Genomic DNA, 21008 nt, shown 5'->3' on the forward strand with positions numbered 1-21008 from the left:
TCATGAATATGATATTTAAATTCTTTGTATTATAAAAGCACATTGGTGACAATGACATTGCTTTAACATCTTTTTATATTTGAATAATATGATTATTTTTATTTCATTATTTGAATCATTGATAGTTTGAATTTGATAATTGATACTATGTTAGACACTTAGACTAACTATTAGTAACTAACTTAGTATGTTATTTTAATTATTTAATTGTTTAGAACTTTATAGTTTATACTTTAGAGTTTAGAGTTTAGACTTTAGACTTTAGAATAGAAATTAGAACTTTAGATTGCATTGTCATACTCATATCTTAACTCTCAACTCATGGAAATTTAGATTGTATTGCTTTTGTATTTTTTCTGATTTGTTTTTAATTTTTATGTATTGTTTCTTTTTTTTTTACATTTCCTGAAAACTCTGTGGCGCGCGTGCGTGCCTCGCCTTGCGCCTTGGGCGCAAATTGGCCCCTGCGCCTTGCGCTTTTAAAACACTGAGTGAAAGACACCTATAGGCCTTCTTTTTAATAAACGCTCTCAAGTGTTGATCTTCATAGGGAAAGAACTAAGATTAAAGGGTTGAGAAACCAAGAAAGTTGTAAAACACCTTCCAAATTCTAGAATCAAACTTTCAATGGTCCAAATTCTAGAATCACACTTTCAAGGGCATGAAAAACACACTCCGAAGAATGCAAAAGACCATCAATTTGATTGAATGCAATGTCCCTCAAACTTCTTCTCAGACACTTTAGTTCATTTCTGGTTTATTTACTAATAATATGTGATATTGTGATCAATTTTAGTTTAATTTATTATTGGTTTTCAATATCCAATTACAATCCAAGTTTAAATGGAATCCAATTGCCGGCCCCATGTAAGATTCCATTGTAATTCATCCCCATTGGCTCCTCTTGCGAAGGAGCCAACCATGGAGTTTGTTGACCTGGCATCCATCTAAGTGAATGTATAGCCTCTTAGTGCATGTATAGAGCCTAGCTAGCATCTATTAGGTATCCTCCCATCCATCCAATGACAAGCTGCAAATCTCCTTCTATAATTAAGCTTCCACAAAATCTCAGTACACTTCACAATATAAATTGAAAAGCACAGTAAATGACATAAATGGGCTGAATAATTCAAGTTAATCACAATATATTAAAAAAAGCTTCAAGTTGGTTCTAACAAGAGAACTAGATCATTATTTGGCACTTTAATTGCAAAGAGTTGCATGAGCAATAAAGGGAAATGATTAATTCTGTTATTTAGGTACCTAGATTAGCAAATTCTTCAGTTGATTCATTTTTAAAACAAGGCGTAAATGGGAAAAAACTGTTTTGGGGGTAGCCAATGAAAGCAGTATGTAAAAGTAATGGGTAGGGTTAGGTATTAAAGGCTAGCCCAACAAAGGGGCCAATTTCATTATACCCAATGTTTTAAAAGGCACACCTGAGGCGCACCTAGGTACACAGGCAAGGCGCATTTTAGGGTATGCGCCTTGCCCAGGTCCTAGGTGCATGCCTAGCACACGCACCTCGCCCAAGTCCTAGGCACATCCCTTCCAAAAGGTGCACACCTAGTGTGCCTGATGCGCCTTGTGCCTTTTCAAAATTTTGTTAACGTTGTTCATTCATTCATCCTATTTGTTAATGTTGTTCATTCATGCATCCTAATAAAATATCTTCTTAAAAGGCAAATAAAATTATAAAATCATTATTTTTTGTGAGAATTAAGAATTCAAGACACTAACATAGACTTGTTCGGGCTTGCCGCAAGGGGCGTGGTACAAAGGCGACTCATAGAATCAAGAATGCAATATGTTTTACATCGCATTAGCTACTTGAAGTAATGCAATTGAGGAGAAAAAGAGATTATGGGTTTTACATGCTTGAAAATGCTTTATATGTTTGATTTTATATTTAAATTTTCATTTGAATATGCTTTACATGTTATGTTTATGTATTTTAATTTTAGATATTAGGTTTTTAAAACATTTATTTTAAAATCTAAGTTTATATTTTTTTATTAATATTATGTTCAATATTTCTTTATTTTTTGCATTTTTTTGAATTTTCTGATGTTTTTTTGTATTTTTGCACCTTGCTTCAAAAAGGCGCATGCCTCGCCTTGTGCTTCAGACGCAAATTGGCCCTTGCGCTTATTTTGTGCCTTGTGCTTTTAAAACGCTGATTGTACCTAACATTCTTTTATCATAAGCAAAAAAGTTCAACATTAAGAATCAAAAAATAATAAAACAAAAAAGCAGTAGAAACCTTAAATCTATTTGATGTTTTTGGATCCAATGACTTCCAAAAAAAAATAAATATATCCATTTCAGCCCAAGTTGCTACCCAATATATGATATCATATGTTGTTAAAATTAGCTAAAAGAACAAAAAAATAGTATTAGTAGTAGCAGCAGTAGCACAATATAAAATAAAAATGTATGAAGATATACTTTTCACCAACCTCACTGGCAATGCCATACTTGGCGCAGTCAATGGCAAGACGGGTCACTCGTCCAATACTTTCTTTTGTCCTTGATAATGTCTCTATCATTCCTTCAAAAGCATCACGTGCAACAGCTGCCTCAGTACCACCAGTCAATGACCCCCCAGAGGCCCAATGTCCAGAACTAACTCTTCTCTCTTCGTGGTCTTCAGAATCAAAGTGATGTTGTGATGCAAATTGATGAGCATGAGAAGGAGGAGAACGTAAGGATGTGTGAGAATGTAATCCCTTTGCATCCTTTTGCGTAACATTGCTAGTGACGGACATAAAGGGATGAACTAAAGGAGGGCTGGGACTCCTACTCCGATCTATAGAAGCAGATGAAATAAATGGAGGGATGAGACTTTCATGAGAGACGGACTGCGATTGAGCTTGTCTTCTTTTTGCCTGAGCAGCTGCAATAAGATGCTTCATAGATGTAACAGAGTCCGCAAACTTGGAATCTACCACTGAACCAACAGACTTATCACTGGAAACTTCCACTCTGCAGCCAAGAAAGCAATGATGCAACACATACATGTGAGAATATAAGAATATGCAAAAAAAATATGAGAAAAGATATACCGCATGAGAGGCATAAAAGGCCGTGCATACCGCTCAGGAAGCAGAGAATTATTCTCCAAATATTGGTCAGCTGAAACGGCAAATGTGGTCACATGTAAATTAGTTTTAGAAGTAACTTTTGATTTCTCTGCTGTAACTGCAACTGTTGGCATGTTCTTTTCACCTTTGGTTTGTTTAGAAAGATGATTTAAAGCATCAGAAACTGGAATAGAGGCTTTAGAAGACCCAGCATGAGCCTTTCTCAATGTAGGAGTACTAGATGCTTTACTCTGGGGCTTGATGGCTTTATATTCATCTTGCTTGATTGCAGTAGCCAAACCATGGGAGTCTTTAGGTGAAGCCAAGAAAGGCTTACCACCCTTCATGGACAATTTATGGCATTCTAGTTTCTGGGGACTACAATATACATGAGCTGTCATCGACCTTTTTGCCCCCTTCTCTTCATTTTTCTTCATGTGGGGTGACAAAGCTTCATTTAGAACTTCGTTAGATGATTCTCCAACCTTGGAAGGGTTATCCTCAAGTCGAGTCGAATCAAAATCATCTTCTTCAGCATTTCTGATATTTAGATGATCATAACTGGAACTTTCAAGATGTGTTTCAGTGTCATCAACAGAATCTAACACAAACAAAGGCCCATTCAAATTACTGGAAACCTCTCCATCAACCAAATCTCTTAGTTTTTCATCCTCATCATCAAATCGACAAACCGATTTCCATTTTGAGTGAACCTGCATGACAGGAGAGCTATCATTATCAGAACCAGACACATCATTCTTAAGGGAATTAGGTTGTTTATTCATTATGCCTCTGACAGTTTGAGTTGTACAATCAGACATTGCCTCCAATGCCCGACGACGGCGCTTCACTAGGGGTAGAACAGCTTCATCACCAGGTAAATTCATCCCATTACTAAATGTTTCACCATTCAGTCCCAGATGATCTTCTGCCTTCATAAATGATGTTGATGTTTTGCTCTCCCCATGTTTATCTTCTGCATCATCAATGACAGCAGGACATGGAGATTCACTCCTGCTTTTCGAAGGTAATTTCTGGATTCTTCCATCAGCCACATCGACATGCTTTGATCTCTTGGCAGGACGTGAATCTTCAGTAGGAGCCAACTTATGCTTTCCATGTTCAAATTGACTCCTCTTTTTCCTGTGATCTCCCAACAGAAAAAGTTCATCCTTGCCTTGCACCTCAGATCTGTCTAAAGTACCTTTGCTAATTTCATGAAGTTCAAGTGAGTTATCAACTCCCATGAAATGTTTCTTAACTTTTGGCAATGCTTTGATCTTCTTTTTATTGCTGACATCTGAATCTGACATCAATCCATCTGGAGATGATTCCCTTGCGCTGTCATAAGGAGAAACTTTGCTTTCAACCCCATCTTTCAAATGTTCTTCAGAATCAGGGAGATCATTATTACTACAAGGGTCATCATGCTTCACTGATTTTACAGTTGAACTTGTCCTTTTCTGTACATTCACAGGACCATCTTGCCTCCTTTTTGATACAGTAACTACCCTTTTTGCCCTCTGCCCAGCAGCAGACTGCTTCGCCGAAACTGAAACAACTAAGAGTGGGGAACTATCACTATTATCAACAAGACCACTAAAAGAATCTCCTTTATGGTTAAGGAGAGGACTGCTTCTACTAGCACTTAATATTTTCAAATGAGTCTCTACATTGGCATGATCAGGATGGAATTCTCCACCATCTCCAGCCCTATTACTAGATGCTTCTTTAGATAAGGAAGGATTATCAGGTCTGGATACAAGCATTACCTCTTTCTTTGGTAAACGTGTGCTATTGCTGGATGTTTTGCCCCTTTTCTTAATAGATATGACTGGAGATGAACCAGTCTCTGAGTTGCATGAGATACTAGGCTTTATATCCTTCGTCTCAGTCTCACCCACCCCATGTGAACATCGTTCAAGTCCATACAGTTCATTGCCTGAGGCCTCATTACTAATGCTTTCTTTCTGTCCAACTGTCTGATTCAGATCATTTAACTCAACCTCTCCACCATCAATTGATGAAGCAACATCGCCAGGAGCAGTTTTATCAGTATCATCACCAGAAGCACTTGCTTTCTTTTGCTGTAATTCTTCAAAAGCTTCACATATCTCCTTAACAGCAAGGGCAAAATCTTTAACAGTCTTACCTTGACAGCGAGCCGACAATTTACTCTTTGCTTCATTAGTAAATGCCTGAATATCAGCTGGAGCAACAAATGCACTTCACAAAAACGCAAAAAAAAAAAAGAAAAAGAAAAGAAAATTAGGAAGCTAGCTAAATGTGAATTGAGTTGTTCAACAATTATATCAAAAATTCTAAAAATAAGTAACTCCATTTCTCCACTCTCTATGTTCTCAAATACACTGTGATTATATTTATATCTTGGATGCCCCAGAGATCTGCCCTTCCCCCTCAAATCTGTGTTTTGTGCAATGCTATGGTGGGACTTTGTCCCATTTACTAATCTCCTGCCCATATGTATCTTGTGTTTGGAAGTGTTTCTGTTCTCACTCTGGATACAGATGGATTCTACCTCTGGAAGTTGCCTTATTCAGCCAAGTCTCACAATGCCAAAAGGAAGGGGGAAGGTGATGTGGAGAGCAACAAGAGCAGCTATATTATGGTCAGTATGAGAGGAAAGAAACAACAGGATATCCAAGGACCAATATAAAAATGTGAATGCTTTAATAGAAGGCATCAAGCTCAAGGTAATGCATTGGACTAAAACAATGGAGATTTTTAAGGACTTCTTGGTTGATACGTTCATTAGTTGGTGGGATGTAATAGCAGCATCCTCTACCATGAAAGTGACAGCACAAGAACTTAGATGCCTTCCATATACAATAGAGTGAAACTGAACTTTGATGCTATTCCTTTGGAAACCCTGGTCCCTCGGGTATTGGGGGAGTGTACAGAGATGGAAATGGATCTGTATTGACTCTTTAATCAGGAATAATAGGAACTAGAGACTCGCTGAAAGCAGAAATTACTTCTCTTCTATAAGGTTCAAAACTAGCAAGGCGGCTGAACACGAATCAAATAGAGGACTCGTTGGTAGTGGGCTGGTTGGTGAATAACAATGAGGGACCTTGGATGTATGGTAAGGAAATCAGGGAGATCAGGAGACCATCTTCAAGTGGGTCAATCGATCAGTAAACCCACTCTATGCAAGATACACATTAGCAAAGCAAGGGGTGTCAAGGGATCATTTCTTTGTAATGTACACCTAAGAGAAAGGGTGGTTCTGGATGGGAACCTTGCATTGTAACAAAATTTTTAGAAGTTCTAAATTAATGCAAGCTATCAGTTAGTTATCAAAAAACAGGGGGGCCATTGCATTTTTTATGGTAAAATAAAATTCATTGAATTGAAAAACAAAAAAAATTGTATATTTTTTCATTTAATAAATTTATTTTTTGCATATTTTTTGAAGATAAATAAAGAAGAAAATTTATTAATGAAACAGAAAAAGGAGGATACAACTGGGTGATAAAACATAACCCAACTCAAGAAAAACAATCAACTTAACCCCTTAGACCTTAAGAAAACAACCCTAAAATCATCAATTACATTTTGAGATCCCTACCCCACCCAAAACTGAAAAACCCGAGAAACACATAAAAACCTCCTTCCATTGAACTCATAAAAAGCAAGCAAAACTGCTCACTCCCACCTAACCCTTCATCTCAACCTTGAAACAAAGACACATACCCTTGAAGAATTATGGAGGAAAGGAAATGAGTTTGCTTGCTGAGTCAAACTCAACACTAGGAGTTAAAATACCAAATCTCCTTTGTGGGCTAAAGATTTTACCCTAGAGCCAAACTCAACACTAGGAGTTCAGCTTTCCATGTAGCTTTTGCACAGGTTGTTCATCCTACTACATGTGACAGCGGATCTGGTACAGATGATGATAGAACAGAAGGAGGGATTCAAAGAGCCAAACACCCTTCATTAAGTTTAATACTAAGACAGGAAAATTACATATTTTATTGGTAAAGTTAAACGTTATTTAACTGCAAAAAAGAATGTTGCTTTTGTAAATGTAAAATGCCAAAACCCCAAGTTTAATACTAAGACAGGAAAATTATATTTTTATTGGTAATGTTAAACTTTATTTAACTGCAGAAAAGAATGTTGCTTTTGTAAATGTAAAATGCCAAAACCCATGAACAAGGTAGCCCATGCTACCATCCCAATTACACCCTTTCTTGTATTTTACTAATATGTTTGTACATTGTTTTGAGTCCACCAAAACATATGAGCCCTTTTCACCCCTTTAGCTGATGCATTAGCCATTGCATTTCTAGCATAAGACATAAATAGTATGAATTAAACTGTTATTTGATTGTATCTTTTTGTTTTCTTTCTTTGGTCTGAGTGAGCCTGGGCAATACATTTTACAGTTTCATTTTGTTACTGAAGGGCAGACTTGTCATTTCCTTTCTCATTATGATTTCATATAAATGCTACCTTAGGACTGGGCAATGAGAATAAAGTGCTGCCCCTTCTACAATTTTCCCTCTTCTTTTCTATTCTTATTTTGTTTTCTATGGTTGAATGACTTCAATTGCCTTCCCCTGGTGTCCAGTCCATAGTCATTAGATCCAATATTAACCTCCTGATAACCTTTACCATGTTCTTATGCCTCCATGGTGCTGGATTGTTATGTCTTAAACATTCTACAGTGATGTGGGAATCACCTTCTGCTAATATGTCCCTAAACTAAGAGACCTTGCAAGCTTTAGCCAAATAAGTAGTGCTGACAGTTCTGCTTTTAAATCACTGGCATTTGTAGGGCCAGAATACATTGCAACTTTAAATCACTGCTTCCATCAACGACTCAACGTTTAACTTGAGTTGGACCATATCAGGAGGTCCCATAATGAAACAATTTGAAGCCTTCTAGTTTAGACCAGTGTTTTAAAAGCGCAAGACGCAAAAAAGCGCAAAGACCAATTTGCACCTAAGGCGCAAGGCGAGGCAGCCACCTTTTTAAGCAAGGTGCAAATTTTCAAAAAAAAAGGCTAAAAATCAAAAAAGAAAATCAGAAAATTCAAAAAATGCCAAAAATTTTAAAAAAATGCAAAATTTTGAAAAAGATTAAAAATAATGTTAAGAAAAAATATAAACTTAAATTTTAAAATAAATGTTTTAAAAAACCTATTATCTAAATTTAAAATACATAAACATAACATGTAAAGTGTATTCAAATGAAAATTTAAAAATAAAAGCAAACATATAAAGCATTTTCAAGTTTCAAGCATGTAAAACCCACAATCTCTTTTTCTCCTTAATTGCATTGCTTCCAAGTAGCTAATGTGATGTAAAACATATTGCATTCTTGATTCTATGAGTCACCTTTGTACCACGCCCCTCGAGGCAAGCCCGAACAAGTCTACGTTAGGGTCTGAAATTCTTATTTCTCACATAAAAAATAATAATTTTATAACTTTCATTGCCATTTAAGAAGATATTTTATTGCAATGAATGAATGAACAACATTAGCAAATACGGGGTTCTCTGGTATTTTTTTATTGGAAACAGTAACTTCATTAATATAACTTAAAAATAATCCAGATTTAAGTACAGCTGTCAACCCCTAAGTAGGTGTTGAGCCCCCAGTAATCTTTCTTACAAAACTGCCCAGAGCATACTCTCCCTCATAGTCCCTTATTTAGCCAACGTGTCAGCTAAACCATTAGCTGATCTCCTTGTCCATTTGAAGCATGCACCGATCTCCCTTGTTATGATGAGGATTTCCCTTATGGGCTGTCTATAAATCCAGGCTCCCAAGTTACTAGATTGAAGCCACTCAATCAACAATTTAGAGTCTCACTCTATCTCAATTTGGTGTAACCCCAACTGTTTTGCATATCTTACACCTTGAAGCAAGGCCATCACCTCCGCTCTCAATGAGTCCCCCACTCCTATTGGTCCTGAAAACAAAGCCACAATTCTGCCATTTTCATCTCTGAATACTCCTATACCTGAAGGGGCCGGGTTACCTCTTGAACTCCCATCAAAGTTCAATTTCACTCTTTGTTGTGTTGGTGGGGACCACAATTCCTGCACAATAGGTTTCATGGAAGTTGTAGAAGCCACCACTTCCCAATTCCTGTAAATGTCTTCAGCTGAGAAGTCTTTAAACAAACCCAAAGTTTTCAACCAATGAATAGTCATAATAATTATCCTTTCTACAATTGCCTCCTTGGAATTCTCCACTCCATTAAAGATTCTATTATTCTTTTCTTCCCAAACTGACCATAAGATAGCTGCTCTTGTGGCTCTCCACATTAATCTTCCACGTCTCTTCGGTTGCCTGAAAAAACTAGGGTCAAAAAGGCTTGCCACATCTGGGGGAGGTGTCCACATACAACCAAAGATAGAAGAGAACCAGGTCCAAATAAAGCATACAAATGGACAAGAAATTAATAGGTGTGGTCGTCTCACCAGACCCCAAGCAGAGACTACAAACATGGGGTGATAGGCAAACATTTGGCCTTTTTCTTTGCAACATATCTAGAGCATTGATTTTTTGGATAACCACCTCCCAACAAAAAGCCCGAATTTTTGGGGGTACAGGCTGACACCAAATCTCCTTTGAAGGAAATCTCCTTACAGGGTTTGATGATTGAATGAGGATATCAAAAAAGGAGAAACAAGTGAATACACCAAATGGGGAAGGTTTCCAAATTCTACTGTCCAAACAAGATTGATCCAGGTAGGTTGACCCTAGAAGGGAACAAGTGAACACGCCAAACAGGGTTTGATAATTAATTCATCCACCACCATCATTTCCGTCTCCCTTAGACCTCTCCTCAAACCCAAGTCCCAAGAGTTATCAATAAAAACTAAAGAGATCACTTTTCTTTTATTTTCAGGAAGTGAATAAATAGAAGGGAACCTTTCATTAAGGGGAATGTCTCCAACCCAAGCATCTTCCCAAAACAACACCTTATTTCCTGCACAAGCGTCAAATTTGACATAAGGAATGAAGGTAAAATACCATGAATAGCTATCCAGGGAGAGCACCGGGAAGCCCTGGGGTCGACTCCTGCATCCCAACCATTGTCTGCCAATCCATGAATGTTAATAATCACTCTATGCCAAAGTCTGTCTTGTTCCAATGGTAATCTCCATAACCATTTCCCCAATAATGCTGTATTCTTAGCCTAAGATTTCCTATTCCTAGGCCCCCTTCATCTCTACTTCTAGAAACCACCTCCCACTTCACCAGGTGTCTCTTTTGGTGTCTCCTGGTTCCCAAAGGAAGTTCCTCATAATCTTCTCTAGCTGGTTTGCCACTTTCATAGGTATCCTAAAGGTAGATAGGAAGTACACTAGTAAGTTAGCCAACGTTGACTTTATTAGGGTTATCCTACCTCCCAAAGAAATGTAGTTTCTCTTCCAATTCGCAAGTCTCTTTGTCAATCTCTCAATCACAGGATACCAGAAACTATCCATATTAGGATTTCCTCCTAAATATAGTCCCATATATTGTAATGGCCAATCTCCTACTTCACACCCCAATAGTCCAGCTAATTGAATCACCTCTTCACTCCCTAAATTTACTCCTGACACACAACTCTTGCCCCAATTAATCTTAAGGTTGGAGATCCTCTCAAATTTATGGACTATCCTTTTTAGGTTCATTAATTCTTTTGTTTTCCCTTCACAAAACAAAATAATATCATCTGCAAACTATAGGTGTGTAACCACCACTTCATCCCTTCCAACTCTCCAGCCTCTAACCAAATTGTTGGCATCTTCCCTTATGATCAACTCACTCAACATATCAGTTACCAGAGTACAAAGGAAGGGAGATAGAGGATCCCCTTGTCTTAGGCCCCTTTTGGTAGGAAAAAAAAATCTCTTGCTACTACATTTACCAGAATTGAAAAATGACATGAAGAAATGCAGCCCTTCACCCATTTACACCATCTCTCTCCGAAACCCCTACGCTTAAGAATTTCCAACATAAACTCCCAATCCACCATGTCATAGGCTATCTCTAAGTCCAACTTGCAAACCAGTCCCTTTTGTTTTTTCCTTCTTCTAACCTCTACACATTCATTGACAATGAGAAATTGATCAATTATTTGTCTCCCAAACACAAAAGCCCCTTGATTTGGAGAAATCATCGAGGGAAGAACATATTTTATTCTTAGGGCTAAAACATTGGAAATGATTTTGTACATGCTTCCTATCAGACTTATGGGCCTAAAATCCTTCGGCTAGATTGCATCCACTTTCTTTGGTATCAAAGAGATGAAGGTTGCATTTGCACCCGAGTTAAATTTGCCCCTCTCATAGAACTCAACAAACACCTCCATCAACTAACCCTCAATTATTTCCCAACAATCTTGATAGAAAGCCATCGTAAAACCATCAGGACCTAGAGCTTTAGATCTCTCCATCGAGAAGACTGCACTTTTCACTTCCTAAACCTCAAATTTCCTTTCCAAGGAATCCAACAACTCTCTATTCCCAGCCCTCCGGTCCAGGTCCTCTAAGTTTTCCCCTAACCTCCTTGGACTCTCATAGAGTGTTTTGAAGTGATTCACAAAGGCATGGCCTATGTCCTCATCTCTTGTCAATACTTGCCCATTCCATTCCAATTTCAACACTAAGTTTTTCCTCTTTCTCCCATTTGCCAACATATGGAAAAAAACTGGTATTGCCATCCCCTTCCCTAAGCCATTGACATCTAGATTTTTCACCAATTAACCTCCTCTTTTCTTAGAATGTCTTCCAAATCCTTCTTCAATCCCCATCTCTCCCCTCTCTTCTGAACTCAAACTTCTCTCAGCTTCCTCACCATCTAGCTCCTCTATTCTGATGAGAGTTTCTTGTTTTCTTTCTTCAATCTTTCCAAAACTCTCTTTATTCCACAACCTAATTCTTGATTTCAGCGATTGCAATTTCTTATAGAATCTATAACCCTTCCATATGAAATCCACTTGATCTTCCTCCCACCACTCCTTCACCTTTGGCAAGAATTCAGGGGGCAGAAGCCACATATTCTCAAATCTAAAAGGGAAGGGGCCACCTACGTTCCAGTTGAACTTAACATTATCTCCTTAACTCCCACATTCCTCTGATTTTCCCATTAATATTTCCTCTCTTTCCTTTGCATTTTGCTATTGGATCTCTGCAATTCCCTCTTAAAGCAGGCATTCTCATCAGTTCTGTTCTTTTCCCAAACTTTAAGCACCATTTGAGCTTGTTTGTTGCTTATTTTTCAATATCTTTATTTTCTGTCCAGACTAGCTTATGGGCAAGCAAAGGCTAGTTATGGCTACTGACTAGCAAGCTGAGGGCTTTGTGGGTCTGTTTCCAGCTTGTTTAGGATAGATTTTAGCCACCTAATTAGCTGCTTTTTGAGTGAACTATACAAAAATAAAAAATAAAAAAAAAACAAATATTGGGCAAAAACAATTAGCTGCTGTTTGGGTGGTTTCCTGCATCATGATATCTCTCTACTTTTCAAAACTATTCATCCTCAAGCATATATTATATTATATTAATCAATTTTACTTTTACCAATCAGAAACTCATTATCAATTTCTACTATAAAAGGTTACAATCATAAGTTGCATAGAAACAATTATTCGAAAAGAAAATAAAACTACTTACATTTCAGCAGTCCCAAAGAATTGCACAAAGTATTTCTTAGGATCAGGAGTTCGTTCCCAATCTTCAGGCCGACTAATCTGCAAAATCAGAACCAATAATATATATTTGAAACAAAATAAAATAAAATAAACAGTATGTGTAACCCATGTTGTTATAAAGAATGAGAAGGGCAAATAAGAACACAATAAATATGAAAATGCAACAACAAAACCTTAAATCCCATGGAAATGATTTTCCAATCTTCTCATACTTGTAACCCACAAACTAAACCCATACCCAATTAACTTTCCAGAGAACAAAAAAACGGCCAATTTGACTTTGTTGAACAATCTAGGTTTGAATTAAAAGTGGAAACCGAACAGTGTGAACGTAGAGCTTTCCCCACATTCAACTAGTAATCAAAACCATATTTTACGCATCAAAGATCAAGCTGTGACATAAACAGACAAGAAAAATGATGAAACGGCAAAAAACAAAAACATCAACATAGCATTTTGTGAAAATGAAACAAAAAGGAATAAAAATGAAAACTAAAATTTGCAAAAAGAAGCTCCATACTTGGAACAAGTAATCAACAGCCTGATTTTAACATTCAATTCAACAAATGCAACATGCAATTTTGACAAGAAAGCAAAATTCCATAGCAAAAGAGTATTATGAACCAAAGGGAAAACACCATACCCGCGAAAAGATAAATAGAGCGTAAACCCCATTGCGGCAACATAAAGTTAAAAAAAAAATTATAAAAAAAAAAAACAGAGAATAAAATCAATACTAAGTCCGTTATAGAAACCGCAAGTTTCATACTTGCGTTCAACGGTTCAAGAAGTACAACAAATAAAGCATGGATGAATATAAACGGAAACAAAATCGAAAATAAAACACCGAAGAAATAGAAACAAACAGACCTTAGCAGGCCAGGCAGGAAAACCTTTAACCTTGGCGAGGACCAGATCTCCCAAACTCAACTGATTCGCCTTCGCGCGGTTTGCTCCCCTTTTACGCGCCGGAGCCATGGCGACAAAAACCCTAAATACGACCTCGTCGTCAAATATTATCTATTCAACCAAAAAAACCCTAAAAACCTCGAAATCAAAACCCAAACCGACTTTTAAGGCCGTAACGGCTACTACCGTGGGGAAGGCCGGAGAAGAGAAATCCCGGCGGCAGGAGAAACTACAACTGCGACGGCCAAATCTGGTTGGCGCTAAACGCCGACGAAGAGCAACAGTTCTGCATTTCAATGGTGAAGATTGGGAAGGGATGGCAGACGGTGAGCCAGAAGCAAAAGAACTCTATCACAGAGAGGGGGGAGTATGATTTCTGTGTAATTTTGCTTCGGGTCTATCGACTTCTATGTTCTGAATTCGCATCGGCACCCCACAAAGCGCGCCCTACACGCGCCCCATGTTACATATCAGCCGTTTATATTAGGAGCATCTCCCCATAACAAGAACGGGAGATGTTCTCTATGCATGCTGAATGTGTATTTGGGGCGCTGAGGCGCCATTTCTGATAACCCATTTCATAAACTTAAATTTTAAAATAAATGTTTTAAAAAACCTATTATCTAAATTTAAAATACATAAACATAACATGTAAAGTGTATTCAAATGAAAATTTAAAAATAAAAGCAAACATATAAAGCATTTTCAAGTTTCAAGCATGTAAAACCCACAATCTCTTTTTCTCCTTAATTGCATTGCTTCCAAGTAGCTAATGTGATGTAAAACATATTGCATTCTTGATTCTATGAGTCACCTTTGTACCACGCCCCTCGAGGCAAGCCCGAACAAGTCTACGTTAGGGTCTGAAATTCTTATTTCTCACATAAAAAATAATAATTTTATAACTTTCATTGCCATTTAAGAAGATATTTTATTGCAATGAATGAATGAACAACATTAGCAAATACGGGGTTCTCTGGTATTTTTTTATTGGAAACAGTAACTTCATTAATATAACTTAAAAATAATCCAGATTTAAGTACAGCTGTCAACCCCTAAGTAGGTGTTGAGCCCCCAGTAATCTTTCTTACAAAACTGCCCAGAGCATACTCTCCCTCATAGTCCCTTATTTAGCCAATGTGTCAGCTAAACCATTAGCTGATCTCCTTGTCCATTTGAAGCATGCACCGATCTCCCTTGTTATGATGAGGATTTCCCTTATGGGCTGTCTATAAATCCAGGCTCCCAAGTTACTAGATTGAAGCCACTCAATCAACAATTTAGAGTCTCACTCTATCTCAATTTGGTGTAACCCCAACTGTTTTGCATATCTTACACCTTGAAGCAAGGCCATCACCTCCGCTCTCAATGAGTCCCCCACTCCTATTGGTCCTGAAAACAAAGCCACAATTCTGCCATTTTCATCTCTGAATACTCCTATACCTGAAGGGGCCGGGTTACCTCTTGAACTCCCATCAAAGTTCAATTTCACTCTTTGTTGTGTTGGTGGGGACCACAATTCCTGCACAATAGGTTTCATGGAAGTTGTAGAAGCCACCACTTCCCAATTCCTGTAAATGTCTTCAGCTGAGAAGTCTTTAAACAAACCCAAAGTTTTCAACCAATGAATAGTCATAATAATTATCCTTTCTACAATTGCCTCCTTGGAATTCTCCACTCCATTAAAGATTCTATTATTCTTTTCTTCCCAAACTGACCATAAGATAGCTGCTCTTGTGGCTCTCCACATTAATCTTCCACGTCTCTTCGGTTGCCTGAAAAAACTAGGGTCAAAAAGGCTTGCCACATCTGGGGGAGGTGTCCACATACAACCAAAGATAGAAGAGAACCAGGTCCAAATAAAGCATACAAATGGACAAGAAATTAATAGGTGTGGTCGTCTCACCAGACCCCAAGCAGAGACTACAAACATGGGGTGATAGGCAAACATTTGGCCTTTTTCTTTGCAACATATCTAGAGCATTGATTTTTTGGATAACCACCTCCCAACAAAAAGCCCGAATTTTTGGGGGTACAGGCTGACACCAAATCTCCTTTGAAGGAAATCTCCTTACAGGGTTTGATGATTGAATGAGGATATCAAAAAAGGAGAAACAAGTGAATACACCAAATGGGGAAGGTTTCCAAATTCTACTGTCCAAACAAGATTGATCCAGGTAGGTTGACCCTAGAAGGGAACAAGTGAACACGCCAAACAGGGTTTGATAATTAATTCATCCACCACCATCATTTCCGTCTCCCTTAGACCTCTCCTCAAACCCAAGTCCCAAGAGTTATCAATAAAAACTAAAGAGATCACTTTTCTTTTATTTTCAGGAAGTGAATAAATAGAAGGGAACCTTTCATTAAGGGGAATGTCTCCAACCCAAGCATCTTCCCAAAACAACACCTTATTTCCTGCACAAGCGTCAAATTTGACATAAGGAATGAAGGTAAAATACCATGAATAGCTATCCAGGGAGAGCACCGGGAAGCCCTGGGGTCGACTCCTGCATCCCAACCATTGTCTGCCAATCCATGAATGTTAATAATCACTCTATGCCAAAGTCTGTCTTGTTCCAATGGTAATCTCCATAACCATTTCCCCAATAATGCTGTATTCTTAGCCTAAGATTTCCTATTCCTAGGCCCCCTTCATCTCTACTTCTAGAAACCACCTCCCACTTCACCAGGTGTCTCTTTTGGTGTCTCCTGGTTCCCAAAGGAAGTTCCTCATAATCTTCTCTAGCTGGTTTGCCACTTTCATAGGTATCCTAAAGGTAGATAGGAAGTACACTAGTAAGTTAGCCAACGTTGACTTTATTAGGGTTATCCTACCTCCCAAAGAAATGTAGTTTCTCTTCCAATTCGCAAGTCTCTTTGTCAATCTCTCAATCACAGGATACCAGAAACTATCCATATTAGGATTTCCTCCTAAATATAGTCCCATATATTGTAATGGCCAATCTCCTACTTCACACCCCAATAGTCCAGCTAATTGAATCACCTCTTCACTCCCTAAATTTACTCCTGACACACAACTCTTGCCCCAATTAATCTTAAGGTTGGAGATCCTCTCAAATTTATGGACTATCCTTTTTAGGTTCATTAATTCTTTTGTTTTCCCTTCACAAAACAAAATAATATCATCTGCAAACTATAGGTGTGTAACCACCACTTCATCCCTTCCAACTCTCCAGCCTCTAACCAAATTGTTGGCATCTTCCCTTATGATCAACTCACTCAACATATCAGTTACCAGAGTACAAAGGAAGGGAGATAGAGGATCCCCTTGTCTTAGGCCCCTTTTGGTAGGAAAAAAAAATCTCTTGCTACTACATTTACCAGAATTGAAAAATGACATGAAGAAATGCAGCCCTTCACCCATTTACACCATCTCTCTCCGAAACCCCTACGCTTAAGAATTTCCAACATAAACTCCCAATCCACCATGTCATAGGCTATCTCTAAGTCCAACTTGCAAACCAGTCCCTTTTGTTTTTTCCTTCTTCTAACCTCTACACATTCATTGACAATGAGAAATTGATCAATTATTTGTCTCCCAAACACAAAAGCCCCTTGATTTGGAGAAATCATCGAGGGAAGAACATATTTTATTCTTAGGGCTAAAACATTGGAAATGATTTTGTACATGCTTCCTATCAGACTTATGGGCCTAAAATCCTTCGGCTAGATTGCATCCACTTTCTTTGGTATCAAAGAGATGAAGGTTGCATTTGCACCCGAGTTAAATTTGCCCCTCTCATAGAACTCAACAAACACCTCCATCAACTAACCCTCAATTATTTCCCAACAATCTTGATAGAAAGCCATCGTAAAACCATCAGGACCTAGAGCTTTAGATCTCTCCATCGAGAAGACTGCACTTTTCACTTCCTAAACCTCAAATTTCCTTTCCAAGGAATCCAACAACTCTCTATTCCCAGCCCTCCGGTCCAGGTCCTCTAAGTTTTCCCCTAACCTCCTTGGACTCTCATAGAGTGTTTTGAAGTGATTCACAAAGGCATGGCCTATGTCCTCATCTCTTGTCAATACTTGCCCATTCCATTCCAATTTCAACACTAAGTTTTTCCTCTTTCTCCCATTTGCCAACATATGGAAAAAAACTGGTATTGCCATCCCCTTCCCTAAGCCATTGACATCTAGATTTTTCACCAATTAACCTCCTCTTTTCTTAGAATGTCTTCCAAATCCTTCTTCAATCCCCATCTCTCCCCTCTCTTCTGAACTCAAACTTCTCTCAGCTTCCTCACCATCTAGCTCCTCTATTCTGATGAGAGTTTCTTGTTTTCTTTCTTCAATCTTTCCAAAACTCTCTTTATTCCACAACCTAATTCTTGATTTCAGCGATTGCAATTTCTTATAGAATCTATAACCCTTCCATATGAAATCCACTTGATCTTCCTCCCACCACTCCTTCACCTTTGGCAAGAATTCAGGGGGCAGAAGCCACATATTCTCAAATCTAAAAGGGAAGGGGCCACCTACGTTCCAGTTGAACTTAACATTATCTCCTTAACTCCCACATTCCTCTGATTTTCCCATTAATATTTCCTCTCTTTCCTTTGCATTTTGCTATTGGATCTCTGCAATTCCCTCTTAAAGCAGGCATTCTCATCAGTTCTGTTCTTTTCCCAAACTTTAAGCACCATTTGAGCTTGTTTGTTGCTTATTTTTCAATATCTTTATTTTCTGTCCAGACTAGCTTATGGGCAAGCAAAGGCTAGTTATGGCTACTGACTAGCAAGCTGAGGGCTTTGTGGGTCTGTTTCCAGCTTGTTTAGGATAGATTTTAGCCACCTAATTAGCTGCTTTTTGAGTGAACTATACAAAAATAAAAAATAAAAAAAAAACAAATATTGGGCAAAAACAATTAGCTGCTGTTTGGGTGGTTTCCTGCATCATGATATCTCTCTACTTTTCAAAACTATTCATCCTCAAGCATATATTATATTATATTAATCAATTTTACTTTTACCAATCAGAAACTCATTATCAATTTCTACTATAAAAGGTTACAATCATAAGTTGCATAGAAACAATTATTCGAAAAGAAAATAAAACTACTTACATTTCAGCAGTCCCAAAGAATTGCACAAAGTATTTCTTAGGATCAGGAGTTCGTTCCCAATCTTCAGGCCGACTAATCTGCAAAATCAGAACCAATAATATATATTTGAAACAAAATAAAATAAAATAAACAGTATGTGTAACCCATGTTGTTATAAAGAATGAGAAGGGCAAATAAGAACACAATAAATATGAAAATGCAACAACAAAACCTTAAATCCCATGGAAATGATTTTCCAATCTTCTCATACTTGTAACCCACAAACTAAACCCATACCCAATTAACTTTCCAGAGAACAAAAAAACGGCCAATTTGACTTTGTTGAACAATCTAGGTTTGAATTAAAAGTGGAAACCGAACAGTGTGAACGTAGAGCTTTCCCCACATTCAACTAGTAATCAAAACCATATTTTACGCATCAAAGATCAAGCTGTGACATAAACAGACAAGAAAAATGATGAAACGGCAAAAAACAAAAACATCAACATAGCATTTTGTGAAAATGAAACAAAAAGGAATAAAAATGAAAACTAAAATTTGCAAAAAGAAGCTCCATACTTGGAACAAGTAATCAACAGCCTGATTTTAACATTCAATTCAACAAATGCAACATGCAATTTTGACAAGAAAGCAAAATTCCATAGCAAAAGAGTATTATGAACCAAAGGGAAAACACCATACCCGCGAAAAGATAAATAGAGCGTAAACCCCATTGCGGCAACATAAAGTTAAAAAAAAAATTATAAAAAAAAAAAACAGAGAATAAAATCAATACTAAGTCCGTTATAGAAACCGCAAGTTTCATACTTGCGTTCAACGGTTCAAGAAGTACAACAAATAAAGCATGGATGAATATAAACGGAAACAAAATCGAAAATAAAACACCGAAGAAATAGAAACAAACAGACCTTAGCAGGCCAGGCAGGAAAACCTTTAACCTTGGCGAGGACCAGATCTCCCAAACTCAACTGATTCGCCTTCGCGCGGTTTGCTCCCCTTTTACGCGCCGGAGCCATGGCGACAAAAACCCTAAATACGACCTCGTCGTCAAATATTATCTATTCAACCAAAAAAACCCTAAAAACCTCGAAATCAAAACCCAAACCGACTTTTAAGGCCGTAACGGCTACTACCGTGGGGAAGGCCGGAGAAGAGAAATCCCGGCGGCAGGAGAAACTACAACTGCGACGGCCAAATCTGGTTGGCGCTAAACGCCGACGAAGAGCAACAGTTCTGCATTTCAATGGTGAAGATTGGGAAGGGATGGCAGACGGTGAGCCAGAAGCAAAAGAACTCTATCACAGAGAGGGGGGAGTATGATTTCTGTGTAATTTTGCTTCGGGTCTATCGACTTCTATGTTCTGAATTCGCATCGGCACCCCACAAAGCGCGCCCTACACGCGCCCCATGTTACATATCAGCCGTTTATATTAGGAGCATCTCCCCATAACAAGAACGGGAGATGTTCTCTATGCATGCTGAATGTGTATTTGGGGCGCTGAGGCGCCATTTCTGATAACCCATTTCATGACGTCGGCTTCTTTAACCGTTGGTTGAATTGAATCTGCCACTCACAAGCGCACTTGTTTGGTTCCTTTTGGCTCCGTTTGGTTTGTGGGAAGATTTAGGTGGGATGGGAAGAGATGGGATGGGATGGAAAAGTGTAAAAATCTATTCTTTCATTATTTGGTTTTATACATTAGAAAATAATAAAAACACTGTTTCAAGGAGAAAAGAAGAGAAGGTGAGGGAGAAGAAAACACTGTGTTTGCGACTATATCTACGAACCCAGAAGAAGAAAGAGAATAAGAGAGGAGAGAGGGAGGAAGGGAGTGTCTTCGATCTGTGTCTGCGAACCCAGATCTGAGTTCTACCATGGCAGAACTTAGATCCATGTCTGTGAACCCAAAAGAAGAAAAAGAAAAAGAGAGGAGAGAGGGAGGGAGTGGTTGAGAGGGGGTGTCGCCGCCGCTGTTCTGTTTCTAGGTTCGAACGGGGAAGGGTGTCATCGTCACTGGTTTCGCCGAAAGAGAGAATGAATAGTGGTTTCTTACATTTTTCCACTAGGGTTGCATGGCTTTAGTGCAACCCCAAATCCATGATTTTGGGATCTAATATCCCACACTTTTCTCACCCCATCCCCCTCTTTCCCTCAAACCAAATATGAGAAAAGGGAATATTTTTTGAATATTCCATTTTCTCATCCCCATCCCACAAACCAAACAGAGCCTTTATGTTTAT

The 21008-nt window shown here is 38.2% G+C and overlaps 1 protein-coding gene and 1 long non-coding RNA gene across 24 annotated transcripts in view; both read right to left on the reverse strand.

Moving 5' to 3' along the window:
- Positions 1 to 14140, reverse strand: part of LOC148855689 (ENHANCER OF AG-4 protein 2-like) — a 41048-nt gene extending 26908 nt beyond the window's left edge. For 13 of the 23 annotated variants that reach the window (XM_088941441.1, XM_088941440.1, XM_088941438.1 and 10 more), the window contains exons 1-5: positions 13862 to 14140; positions 13637 to 13757; positions 12729 to 12805; positions 3096 to 5309; positions 2460 to 2985 (exon numbers count right to left, since the gene is read on the reverse strand). In XM_088941441.1, the coding sequence (XP_088797567.1) occupies positions 2460 to 2985; positions 3096 to 5309; positions 12729 to 12805; positions 13637 to 13744 (2925 nt within the window). In that variant the 5' untranslated portion in view covers positions 13745 to 13757; positions 13862 to 14140. The remainder of the gene's footprint in view (positions 1 to 2459; positions 2986 to 3095; positions 5310 to 12728; positions 12806 to 13636; positions 13758 to 13861) is intronic. The other 10 variants (XM_088941450.1, XM_088941449.1, XM_088941447.1 and 7 more) reach the window with 3 other exon arrangements.
- A 4617-nt stretch (positions 14141 to 18757) lies between these two features.
- LOC148855690 (uncharacterized) lies at positions 18758 to 20257 on the reverse strand. The gene is made up of 3 exons (XR_016112329.1): positions 19901 to 20257; positions 19676 to 19796; positions 18758 to 18844 (listed from the first exon to the last, which is right to left on the reverse strand). It is a non-coding gene; the product is annotated as an uncharacterized LOC148855690 (long non-coding RNA).
- Positions 20258 to 21008: the final 751 nt, after the last annotated feature.

The sequence above is a fragment of the Nelumbo lutea genome, chromosome 4 (genome assembly GCF_056320005.1).
Source record: "Nelumbo lutea isolate HS-2025 chromosome 4, American lotus-T2T, whole genome shotgun sequence".
NCBI classification, from domain to species: domain Eukaryota; kingdom Viridiplantae; phylum Streptophyta; class Magnoliopsida; order Proteales; family Nelumbonaceae; genus Nelumbo; species Nelumbo lutea.